Genomic DNA, 13,880 nt, shown 5'->3' on the forward strand with positions numbered 1-13,880 from the left:
TGAGTTTATATTCAATGTCTCGTTGACAACTCACAGAAATCAGTGATGTAAAAATAAGTCAGTAGTGTAAATATAGCATCACTTTGGACCTCAACTCTCTTTCTCTTTCATGCAGTTTTAGCTTGGTGTTCAGTAGCTGATCAGTGCTTTGCATTAACCACACCTTAAAGTGTTTAACAATTAAAAAGACTGACCTTCATTACTTTAATGGTCACGTTAGTAATTAAGCCCATCATTAAAAGCTTTCCTTGCGTCTTGAAATGGAAGAGAAAATGAGTTTTGGATATTAAATAATCATCCTTCCAATTATTCATTTCATCATGAAGGACAGTGCAATTCATTTCATATTAAAGGACTTGTTTTAATTGATTCGAAAATGAAGAAGCTGTCAGTCAAAATCAGGCATTTGGCGGTTGAATGAACAGAGGAATAAACATGTAATTGAGTGTTTGTGTGGCGAAACACAATTTTCACCCTGTTGAAACTGTGACCTTGAAGAGTTCTTGGATGGCCAAGGTTAGCAAGTATATTCAGTATGTTTGAATTTTAAGCTTCAAATCAGGACTGTTTTATAATAAATTTATTAGATACAGTATTTACGCTGTGAACTACAGTATACGGAAAGATTGCTCAGTATGAAATGGTTGATGTTAATTACGGGGCTAAGATTCAGAGTGCAGAAAATCATGTTTTTAGGGAGGTAGGCGGAGAATTTGTTCCGCCATCTGTTCATTCACAGATACACCCTCAGCCTCTATTCTCAGCATCAGTGCCTTTTTTCTTTTCTTTTTATCTTTCCTTTCATTTTAATTTCAAGTGTGGTCTTTCTGTCTCTCTGGGCAGACGGGTCAGGTGATGTGTCGTCGGATGGTGTGTGACTGTGAAAATCCCACTGTGGACCTGTTCTGCTGTCCTGAGTGTGATCCACGCCTTAGCAGCCAGTGCCTGCACCAAAACGGGCTGCTCACCTACAGCAGTGGAGACACCTGGGTGGAGAACTGTCAACAGTGCCAGTGTGTGGTGAGAGAAGAGTACAAGCACCACACGACCTAACATTTACATGTATCTAGCATTAGGGTCAGGATCACATCATATTTTGGACATGTAGAACAATCATGTGCTTGGCAGTGAGTGTCAGTAGCAATATACAGTGGAGTGTATTTTACTGATATTTTAATGCAGTTTACAGCTGTTAATGTGTATGCCAGAGTTCACACACCACTCAAGCAACTTTGGTTGGGTTTAACCTCAAACTTGCTCAATGGCCTATCAGCAGGGTTTTAAATTCACAACTCTCCAGTTATTAAACCAGTTCTCAAACCATCACACTTCCACTGCCTCTCCACTTCTGGGTACATGAGGCATCCAATGCTCCCTTATGGTCTTCATCATGGATGTTCACAGATGTCTGTGTATAGCACAGAGTTTTCAACCCCTTTTCCGTGTTTTCACATTTGTTCTTTTCTCAAAAAAAAAGAAAAGAAAACAGTGCTTCTGATTCTACGTTTTAAGTGTTGAATGTGGGATTGAGGAGCTGTAGTAGAATAAAGAGGTGACATGTCTGAGGTGGTCCCTGAGGACTAGAGTGTGTAGTGATGTGTATGGAATATGTCATGAATGATGCAGGGCTGGAAAATACTGAGCTCAAAAAGACAAGCATGAACTGATGCTTTGTGGAAGACCTTCTAATGCTTATTTCTAGCACGAAATTACAGTGGAGGAAAAACTTCTTTCAAACGTCCCTGAATGACAAACAAACACACTACCCTCTGGAACAACTTTTCTGAACCTTTTCTCTGTGGAAGGATAAAAAAAAAAACACCACTCTGTCAGTGATGACTTCAGTCATCTCCACATTCCATCAATCTCACTCCATCTTTCAGGCCTCCTGCTGTGTGAGAAATATAGTAACATGTTCCTGGGGGGATGTCTTTTTCAACATGACATGAGTCCACCTCTCCCACGGCGTACCCATTTTAGCTCTTCTTCCCCCATCTCCATCCATATGTTCATCAAATGCAAATGTCACATTTAGCATTCAGGCTGCGCTCTTGTTTCATGGAGGAAAATGACACTTGGAGCAACCGCAATCGGCGTTTCCCCACAAATCATCTTTGCTGTCGATTGCCAACTTAACCCCACCCTCTGGAAGCGTGCGGGGTCTTACTCCAAGCTAATTTGATGAACCCACAGGAGGTGTTTCTCTAGACATCACAAGCCTATCTTTGGGCTCTGGACTAATGAGAATAAAGAGACATGTAAGGTGTAACCAGGGTGATACTGATATGCTTTGTATTCGTGGGGGAAGGTGTAAGGTTTAAGAAGGTGAGCGATGGGTTGTGGTAGATGGCAGTGGTAGAAGAAATGTGAAGCAGTGCTAGAGGAAAGGGTTTCTCTTTCCACAGTGACAGGACTTCAGAGGATGGGCAGTGAAATGAGATGAGAGGTAAAAGATGAAAAGGAGAGAAAGGGAGGAGATGGAAGGGGGAGGAGAGAAGAGGCATGAGATGGAGAGAGGAAAAGAAAGTAAAGGATACAGACAAGATAAGGTGCATAGAAGAAAAAGTATTGGGAATTCAAGATGAGGAGAAGGAGGCGTAGAGGAGGGAAGAATGTATTAGAAAGGAGAACAGGAGGGGCAGAAAAGAGACAAGTTGGACAGAAAGATGAGATAAGAAGAGACAGGAGAAGACAAGGAAGGCAAATGAGAAAACAAGAGGGAGTGAATGAATGAAAGACACAGAATTAAATAAATGCCCTAATAACTGGTGACTTCATGATTCATATTAAAGTGGCTTGATCATTTGGTTAAGAATGACCTGAAGAAAGAATGGCTAGCATTCATGTAAAACATTATTTCTGAACAGACATCCTCTTTTACTGTACAAAGTAAAGGCTAGAGGACTATACAGGATATTTCTTTCAATTCCTGTAGAGGCTGGTACCTTAGTTCAGTTCAGAGTCCATTATGGAAGAAAAAACAAACAAACTACAAAGCCACTTACACCTGGCTAAATATGCTATATTCCCTTTCCTATCTCTGATCCAATGAACTCTGACATAATGTTATTGCAAGTGTCCTAAGTCTCAAATCAAAGAAAAAGTTTAAGAGAAGATTACATAACAAAGAATGATACCATTTCATTGTTGTTGCTTATAAGCCAGTAACCTTCCAATCAGTTTAAAGCGCACAGTTTAATGAGAACTTAATTTAATGAGAACCAATTTAATGAGAAACCGTCACCCCACTCCCACTTTGTGTATACAGGATATTAAGATGAACTTTTAGTCGAGATAATGACTTTCAAGGCAATTAGGTGTGTTGGTTACTCTAAGCACTAAGATACAACAGAAACCTGGAGCCACACTTTGCATCCCACCCTTATTTCACATGAGTTTAGGCATAGGAGATATTCCAATTCTTACAGAAGAAATACTAGGTAACTGCTGGAAATGCATAGTTGTTGCTTACAGCGTGTCTTATTGATTGGGCTGAGGTAGGGCCATGTTTTGTCAGATATAAAATAATTGTTAATGTCTCGATGGTAGGATTTACCTGAAGGCTTGAGATATTTTTTGATAATCTGTCTTGAAAACAATGAATGCATAACAAGTTATGTAACTGCATGACTTCACACGGTGAAATGTTATGACATCAGATATTTAGGCCTAGTCACTGTTTAAGTAAATATATAGTATCCTATATAAGCCCTGTGTAGCGAACTATTTAAGTGCATTAACTGTTTAATTGCATGTTTTCTTTTTAATTTCCATTTCACTTTCCTGGTTTTGTCAGTTAAATTAGGACTATGTGCATTTTCTGATGGCATAGATGACACTGTTTTGGGGCTTTGTGAGGGAATATTGTAGTATAATGGACAGCAGATAGAGACCAGAAACAAAAAAGCAATTTTATTTTAGAGAATTATCTTTTCATCACATGTATTTACCAAACTTCTTTGTGATTGTCACTGATCTTTGAGAACAGCAAAAAAAAAGAAAAAAAAAAGAAGAGATTTAGCATGTTGTTTTGAATTTTATACTAGATATGATTACACAGTAAGCTCCCATATCCATGTGCTGTACATGAAGACAGACATGCTAGTGAACACAGTAATGACAGACATCTTAATGGACATTTCTTAGGAATGCTGCTGTTGATCCACACCAAATCCATATCTGTTTTACCAAAAAATGTTGTAGTTTAGAATCATGAAATTAATAAGTTGACTTTTAATTGGTTTAATTTTGTTTGAGCGAAAACTGGCAGGTGCATAGTGTGCATAAGACTTATGACCCGAATATGAACATAAAATATCAACAGTTCTAAAAGCTGAAGGTCTTGAATGATATATACATTATTTTCATTTTACAGGCTAATTACTGTGGAGTTTCTCTGCCATCAGTGCAGATATAGTTTGATACAATGGAGATCATTCTTGCCCGTCAAGGGCATTTGGTGAAAAACAAAACAGAACAATTATAAAAAAAAAAAATCCTATTACAGTATAAGTTATGGTGTGACATAACTAAGTCTTCTCAGGTCTTCTCAGGTCTTCTGAGTTTCACCATTCTTACTCAGATTTGGATTGCTGTCTTCTTTTGTGCACTGCTTAACTGAGATCCAGTACATTCTAATGCATTATATAAAGGCAGCCACAAACACTAAAATCTCGAGCATTTGTCCTTGAAAACTCATGCTTACAGAAAGGCCAGAACCCAGCTTATCGACCTACTGTCTGCCTCTTTCCACCGGCCTTCCTGTACAAGGCTGAACAGTACAAACCTGTTTAGGGAACACTCTTCTTCAGCTCAGCTGAAATGCACGGTGAGACAAACACTTGGTCCGGGTCATGTGTACGTTGCCTCTTTATTTATGTATTTTAAAGAAATACCGTATGATATTAGATAAAGATGTGTAATACTTGAGGAAGGCTGATTTGAGAATTCCAGTGACTAGTTGACCTCGATAGCATTTGTATGTCTTTCATTCAGTAAATCCTTTGTTTGTGTAGTTAATACGAGTTCAACAGTAGTTAAATTCAAATCAATTCAAATCCTGCATAAACGCAAAGTACGAGTTTAATATCTTTGCTTAGATAATGGCAAAGGAAACCAATAGCAACAGAAGTGGTAAAAATATTCAGATATTATACTTGAGGTAACGTAAAGATACAACCATAAAATAATGATTCTAGAAAAAGTGTAAGTCATGCATTAAAAAAGCAATTTGTGTCAAAATCTTAAAGTATCAAGCTTTAATGTTGAGAGATGGCAAAACAAGGAGAAATGTTTTAGTCCTAACCTATGAATGTACAGTGCATTGGAGGGACAACAACTGAGTTGTAGTTATCTCAAATTATTGCAGCTTGTTACATCCCTAGTTTATCATTTGAAAATCTTGATTCATAAATATCAGTTTGATCCTACTGCAGCAATGCTTAACATACCCTGCAAGTAGTGGTATTCACACCAGCGTTCAGTCAACAGTGGCTTATGACCGACTGTGCAAAAGACACATGTAAAAACAGCTATCAATAGAAATGAATTGGAGTTGAAAGTTTATAGTTTCTTTATAGATGTAGTCATGTAGAAAGTGAAAGCTGCTCGTATTGTTGATATCAGTCAGATTTCAAATGCACCAATATACTACTTAAGCACAGTAATGAAACACTTTTACTTTGTTATTCTGAATACCAACCATGTGTATTTATAATGATCACAAAATATCAGATCAGATGTAGATTACAATATTTTACTGCATAATTTAAGCCTAAATGAGCAGCTCTGCATGCACACACACATAGACACAGAAACACAAACACACACACACACACAGAAACACACACACACACGCAAACACACACGCGTACACTCACACACACACCCGTAATCCCTCAAGAAAGTTCCAACTCTAATGTGTACTCTTACTGTTGATGATCATGACACTAAATAGCCTCCTTGAGCTATCATTTGGATATGCAGCAACATCAAAAATAATTTAATTACTTCTTTAATAGCCTGCTTTTAGGATCTTAGGCCTTTTAGATATTGAAACATCTTTGAGTGTCTTTTTTCATACATGTAGATCAAATTTAGACGTCAGCGGTAAGAAGCATTCTGAGTACAGGCTCTTTAGAAATATCTGAGTCCCCTAAGTGGGTTTTTGTGCTTGTGTGTCAGTGTATATGGTCTTTTTTTCTGTGTCTGCATTTGAGTGCGTGTAACTGTGTATGTCTCCTGTGTGCTGGGGAAGAGTTACTACTAACCAGTGCAAAAAATGAAAATGTTAGCAGAAGTAGGTCGTGCTGAACTAAATCGCAGCTCAGCCAAGATCTATAAAGTTGGCTAAAATATATGACCTGTATTTCGCAGGTTTATTGAAATAGCTTGAGAAATCCAATAAGGGTCTTTCTGCCAAGGGTTTTCCATGATTAATGTGGAAATACAAAATGGTGCATGCCAGAAATATCTAGGTACAGATGGTGACTTTGCTTGTTGAAGTCTGTTCTCTTGGCCTTTCTTGTACAATGTTCACCTTCAGAGCTTAACTATGAGTATTCTGAGTTGTATAATAAGTTGTGCATTTTTGTGACTTCATCCTGCTGCCACACTTTCGGTGTTTTATTTAATACTAATAAAAATGAAAGTGATCGGGGAAACTTAATAGCCTACTAAAGGTTAATAGTTTTGTTCCAATGCACATATGTTGTGAAAAGCTACATTTATCTCAGTATTATGAAAAAGGGATTTTGGTGTTTAGAAATACAAGCTTTTGAAATCCTACCTGCAACTTTTTTTTTTTATTCCTAACACCGATATGCAGGATTTCGTTCCGGTTAGATTCATACTGAGAGGAGTCTCCCTTGAATTAAAAATTGCCCCTTATCTTCACTCTCTCCTACAGCAAGGTGAGGTGGACTGCTGGCCTCTCTCCTGCCCGCCCGTGGACTGTGAGTTTACGCTAGTGCCGGAGGGGGAGTGCTGTCCGCGATGCATCTCTGACCCCTGTCTAGCTGACACCATCCGCAATGACATCACCAAAACGTGCACCGATGAGCACGGCATCACCCGCCTGAGTGGCTCCTCCTGGGTCAAACACGGCACTACGTGCACCCTCTGCCAGTGCAAGGTACATGACTTCAAACCTAACGGCCGTACCATACTTATCTTACAAGAGATTTGAAGTCTGTGCATTCTGATATAGAGTCAGAAATGAAATTTTGGTCACGAAAAGAGGAAAGAGATAGAAATGATACAAAATCTTCTGTTTAGTTTATTGCAAGAACACATTGAGCATGGTCCACTTGTTTGTACTTTGACTGAAGTTAGGTCTGTTTCACTGTATTTGTATTCTCATGGACCAATTACATTTATAATCCTCCATCAGTGAATGGTGGATCTGAGGGAACTGTTAAATGACATTCAGTTCTTCACGTAAGCAAAACACACTGCCTGAGGCCATACCTCTAATCCTTTTTCAGGAGGATTTTCCAGATATATGACGCTGTTTCAGGATCACTCAACCAATCAATCAATCAATTAAAAGTAAAGTTAATCAAAAGTAACCAAAGCGATCAAAGTAACACACATCAGAACAGGCCACAGTGTTTAGTATAGCTGTCTAATATTATGTGTAGATGGTTTCCCTCAGTTCCCTCTCTATATTCTCATTTCCCTTATTTGTCTTTCCCTGCTAACCCAAAATAACTTGTGATTAAGACTTTCGACGATTAGGGTTGTCATGGATATTTTTCATTTGTTCCTTTTTTAAAGTCACACAACACTCTTGTTGAACATGTCTCAGACTTTTGGGAAAAATAAATAAATAAATACATCCACAACCCAAAACTTAACTTCTTTTCTCTTTCTTTTTAGAATGGACACATCTGCTGTTCAGTGGATCCCATGTGCCTTTAGCTGCTAGCAGGAGCTCTGAAGGCATTTGTACAGTCTTGTTCATTCTAAAGAAACTCACCCTTCCCACCCTCTCCCCAAAACTACTTCTTTATACCAAATGCAAAAATGTGTATTCCATGACGCTGATGATCAACAACTCACCTCTGTTCATTTTTGCGGCTGGATGTGGAGCATTGTGCATTGAAGAGCACCAACTCATCCAAAATATGACTCTGTAAAAAAAAAAAAAAAAAAAAAAAATTATAAACCAACATACTGGCATGACTATCCTGGATGTTACATATGCTCTGAATTTTTAACTCTTTGAACATGGAAAAAGGAAATAGCAGCCCTAGATAGCGAGCGATATCGGAACTTTTCTTTATCACTTTATGGAAGTCGTCAATATTTTGTGATTCTGTAGCACTTTCTTTCTTTGTTTTTTTTTCCTTTTTCCCTAATGGCTCATTTTAAATTATTATATGGCTTGCTCTTGTGTAATAGTGAAAATAAAGTACCCCCCATTTCCATTAACGCTTGTGTTGCTTTGTCCTTATGATTTTTAAACATCAAAATTTTACAATTCCAGGTCTTTACAGATTTTGTGAAGTATTCTGTGCAATCAGAACAGTCGGATTAATAATTAATAAGCTAATATACATTGCTGCTGCTTCAGCTTGTTTTGTGTGTAACCCGTTGCATATTATTACAGATTCATGTAGGCTTAATTACTGAGGCCAGTAGGGAAATTGTGGCAGCCTTAACCCTATTAACGCTGAAGCTTGGAGACTAATTAGGTCATGTTGGGTGAGGTTATATAATACAGGTCTCAATATTAAAGGCATAAGTGTCCAAAGAGAGACCCTCGGTTGACATACTGTATAAGGTCCACTCTAGATATTTTCAGACTTTTATTTTTGTGTGGAATAAGAACACAGAATAGTAAGTTTCAGTTCAAAACATACACAAAAACACAGCCACCTCTGTGTCTGACCTTTCTATTCGATTATACATTTATGTGCCTGATTTGCTACAATGAGGCGCTCAACCAGGTAGACCTAGACCCATGCTGTGCTGTGAACTTACTGTTAGCAGTCAGATACAGTTATATTTCCAAGGTATTGCAGCAGATCACAGTTTGAGGTCAGAGGGGCTTCTTTGCTCATGTATAGTTTTATAGAAATAGTAAACAGTGGGGAAACTGGATTTTACCTAATTTTTTTAATACATAGAATCACAATTTGTGAGTCCACATGGTGACCAAAAGAAAATCTTGCCACAATGTTTGTGTTTGTAGTAAGATCACGTTAATTTTACCTTTTTAAAGTTGTAAATATTTTGCAACACGATACTATTACTGAACCTTAACCTTGGCAGTAGGATTACATTTTGTGGAGATATTTGTGGATTTATGCTTTCCTTGTGAACTCTGCTTCTTTTTGTATGCATGAATTTCACATGAATATTAAGCAAATTCCTGAACAAGGAGTAGAACGTAAGAACATTTCCGGCAAAAGCAACACAGTGTCCTCATCCATATTCAGAAACAAAGCTCTGCTATGCAGTCTGAGGTCATTTGGAGAGCACTGACTTTCATTTTGCTACGTGGGCCTCGGTCGTGCTATGGAAATCTTTTTACAGGAATCTGAACAGAGACTTATTTTACATGGAGCGATACACTCAAGATCAGACACTTTAGATCGGAGCTGTCAGTTTAAACTTAGGTTCAGTGTGAATCTACAACTCAATATCTAGAATATTTTCTCACTTTTATAAAATCTCATTACTTTGAATTGCTCAAGTCTGAAAGATAACTAATTTAAGAGTACATTTTTGAATGAAAACTGTAATAGCTATTTGTCTAAAGGCACAGATGCACTCATGTATTTTCTGGAATGGACACTAGTTCTCAGAGTTGGAAATCTATGTACCAAAGTGCCTTTCTCAGAACTCACACTTATCTCCCATGCTTTGGTGTTTAGTCTTCTCCAGTTTCATGGTGGGATTGAGCAGCAGTTCAAAAACCTACTTTAATCGTTCCACTCTCCTGGATAGTGTTGTGCTGATACAACTTGTGCTGATTTGAAAGATTATTCGCTGAGTGACACAGATGTGGAAGGAAAAAAAACTCCCCTTCATCTCAGTCAAAATTCATCAAGAGCTCATTTATGGATTTATTGACCTATGGACCATTCACATGTCCCCATCAGTGGGTTATGCTTGGCTGAGCTCAGAGCTGACAACTGTTCAACTGTTATCAGACTATCATATGACAGTTAAAAATGAATGATCATTACAACCTCCTTCCACCTTCAAAATGGCAAGTTTCCTCTTGGTTTCTTTTGCATTTGAGCAGATCTGTAAATCTGTAATCAGCGCATCCGCATCTTAACAGTAACTCATGCTACTAAACATAGATGGAAATTTAGAGATAAATTTAGAGTGTTTTTTGTAATGGTTCCAGGTACCTCAGTGACAGAAGAATGCTGTAGGGATGTGGCCCTGGGTGTATGGGACAGGTTTGGCAAGGACACCATCTGGCATAGCTTTGCTTTGCAACTCCTCTATGATGGTGGCCACTTGCCAGTAGCACAAAAGTGGTGTCACAGCAGGCATGGTGGTTGTCCAGCTGGCTCTTAAATGTTCAATTTTCAATTGGGGAGAGTAGCCTGTGGCAACAGATGTCTCGACCAACAGGGAGCCCACATTATTGCCTCTCCAATCAATTACAGATAAAGCCCAGTCCCAATATTTGCTAAAGGTAAAAGCATATACCTGATAAAGTTGAAACAGGGCCAGATTGGATTATACATGATGCATTTGCTGTGGCTCTCCCTGCATTTTTCCAAACATTTTCTTATATTTGACATCAAAATAAGTCAGTTGTTTATTGTGGCATTTTGACGTTCCTGTATCTCCCATGATGTTTCGGTGACTTATATGATCTGGCATCTATGTCAGTCCTAAGGAATACATCCTGAACTACACAACTACTGAACAGCCAATGTTTGCTTGTCACCAGTGTCTTTCTTTGCTCTCACAAACAAAAAGTAAAACTATTTGAAGTGGCCTAAAATTGACTTGTGCAATTCAGAATGTGCTGACATTGCAAGGCCAAGCTGGACAAGGTGTAATTATTACCTGACATAGATCATTACGGAACAGAATTTGAGACATTTTGTCATCTGTTTATAAATGTTATGAAAGGCTACTACTGTTTTCAACCAATCATATTGAAATGTTATCATGTAGACTCTAAAAACCTTGCATAGTTCATCTTTAAGCACCTTAACTGTGTAGTGGTTTTATGAAGGTTGTTTTTTTTTGGCTTTCTGAATGTGATGCGATACTAGTCCAGTTTCCCTGTGGCTTAGTTGATAAAAATGGACAGTCTCATCTTTCTCTTGAGTGAGCAAAACATCAGGGGGACAGAAGGTTGAGAGAGTTTGAAGAAAAGAGCATCTCAAAGCTCCTGAGGCTTTGTCTTTCCGAGTGAATGACTGGTTCTACCCAGGGATTTGTCCTGGTGGTCTGCGCCACTGTTTTGAGTGTCAGGGACTGTATAGGAATTCAAAATGAATCATATCCCCCTCCACTGTTACAGCTGATGAAAACCATCTTTTGGCTCAGGTCTCCCAGGAACACTCATGATAGAGAATTGACAGATTCAAAGGGTTTCACACAGTTCAAAATCTGTCAGGAGAGTGACAAGCTGAGGCGTCAGATAATACTAAGATCCCGCAGACAGGAGAAAAAAAGGAATGGCACCGTGACTGATCCAGGGAAACTCGAACGCGCACATCTGTCAGAGAATAATTCGCTTTGTATCCAGAGACAACTAAGGTGTCTGTAAGTTCATAGGTCAAATTAAGTTTCTATTCAAGCAAACTGTGGGGGAAAAAAGATTTATACAGAGTATGTATTCATGAATATATGAAGATGAAACAGCATTCTGTTCCTTCTGTTTATCTCCTCTCAATGCATTCCTCCCATCTGTTTAATTTCTGAACTTACTGGGTGCAAATCCCTCTGTGTTTGTCGTCTACCTTCAGTCTTACACAACCAGAACATGGGTAAGTCACAGGGTAAACAAACTCATTCTGTTGTTACGTACATTGCAGCACTACTTACTAGCGATGCTTTATTAGCAACCAGACCATTTTATGACAATAATTTTATTGTCATAACATTCCCAGCTGTAGAACAGAGTAGCGAGCTATTGCTGTTTTTAAATGTGCATCTAATTTTTGGCACAATGGGCATTATACAGTTTTTAATCTATCTACAGCATTATTTTTTCCCTCACTGTTGCCTTGATGGTTTTCCCCCTCACTGTGTGATAAAAAGAAATCAATACCTCATTTCTTGCAATAACAGACATGGGGAGGATTCAGCTGCGGTTATGCAATAAGTCTCTGACAGAAATAAATAAATTTTCCTTATCTGAGTTCTGTGTAACACACAGATTTTTCCGACTGAAGATTTGTAGACTACTTCTATTGCAACATTCCCATTTCAAAGCCCATTTAATCGGCACATTTGGAATAACCTTAAAAACGAATACAGAAATAGAGATTGACTACATACATTTCCAGTTCTTCCTTTATCAGTGTGATTGACACCATAGTGCAGCTGGGGTCAGGTCTTTAAACAGCAAAATCAGGGCTGAGCAATTTAGGACTATTTAACTACTACCATGTATCACTATGTACCTATGTACAGATAAAGCATACATGACAGGTACTAACCAAAGCATTATGACTCACTGTAACTGGCACAATTAATAACTTTTTACCCAGCTCTATGAATTAGAATAATTTTTCATCTTATAGAAATGTTACGAATGTCCTTCATGGAATTTTTTTTTTTTTTTTAATATTTTTACTCATCCCTAATGACTTAATTTTCAGCTAGATAAAGCTGGCACTAAAGAGTTGCTTAGCAACAAAATGTGGATCTTAGCTATTTGAAATTTAAACCAGAGGTTGTATCAAGATAAACATATTTATCCGAATTATCAAAACCAACAACAAGTCAAAACTCTGTCACTAAGGTAGCAAACACTGCCGATTACTGATAAGCAAGTAGCAAAATGTAATTTATTGATAACAATTTTGACATGTAAATTACTCACACTTATTTAATAAAATATTATAATTACACACACACACAACAAGAGGAGGCAAAAGATCAGTAAATGAAAGCAACTCTCTGATCACTCGTAAAAACAGCTTTGAGGACATTCATTGTAATGGTAATACAATATATTACAAATAATTTACACTGGACAATCACACCAAGTTTTTAAATGAAATATATTGTTATGATCTGTTGCACAGTGGTGAATGGCTTTGTGAAATCAACTGATCCTTTGAAAAGTAATAAAACACGTTACACTTTGTGTGCAAAAGTTTATCTTTGTGTCAGATACAATAATATACAAGCTGTAAACTGTCATACCTTATCATGTTCATATGGTATGTCAAACTCACACTCAAACACACACACACACACAGACACACACGCACGCACAAGTCAGTGACTTCCATCCACTACTTCACCTGTTTGCAGAATCTGAACAGAAATCTACCCTACTTCCTCCAAACATATTAAGAGACACATAAAAGCACTGATTTCATGACAAAAGGTTGAGACTCACTAACTACAATATAAGTGAGTATAACAGTCCAGTTCATGGCTGTATAGTGCTTCTCTAATCACAGCCTATTTGAAATTCTTTCAGTCTAATTTCACTAAGAATGATTTTCCAGAATGCAGCCCTCACAATTCAAATCTGGACTGACAAAGAATTGGAGACTGCGACTTACCATCAGATTGTTAGAAACTACTTTATGGAGGGAGCAGAAATATTTAGTTTGAGGAGAGAAAGGGACAACCAATTATTTGTATATTTATGACATTTTACATCACAAGTAAAGAGTCAGAATATTAAATAAAGCAATAAATAACAATGAAAGTAT

The 13,880-nt window shown here is 37.8% G+C and overlaps 1 protein-coding gene across 2 annotated transcripts in view; it reads left to right on the forward strand.

The window, feature by feature from the left end:
- Nucleotides 1-8,085, forward strand: part of nell2a (neural EGFL like 2a) — a 60,619-nt gene extending 52,534 nt beyond the window's left edge. For both annotated transcript variants that reach the window (XM_030773967.1, XM_030773968.1), the window contains exons 18-20: nucleotides 844-1,020; nucleotides 6,908-7,132; nucleotides 7,879-8,085. In XM_030773967.1, the coding sequence (XP_030629827.1) occupies nucleotides 844-1,020; nucleotides 6,908-7,132; nucleotides 7,879-7,920 (444 nt within the window). In that variant the 3' untranslated portion in view covers nucleotides 7,921-8,085. The remainder of the gene's footprint in view (nucleotides 1-843; nucleotides 1,021-6,907; nucleotides 7,133-7,878) is intronic.
- The last annotated feature ends 5,795 nt before the right edge of the window (nucleotides 8,086-13,880 follow it).

The sequence above is a fragment of the Chanos chanos genome, chromosome 5 (genome assembly GCF_902362185.1).
Source record: "Chanos chanos chromosome 5, fChaCha1.1, whole genome shotgun sequence".
NCBI lineage: Eukaryota > Metazoa > Chordata > Actinopteri > Gonorynchiformes > Chanidae > Chanos > Chanos chanos.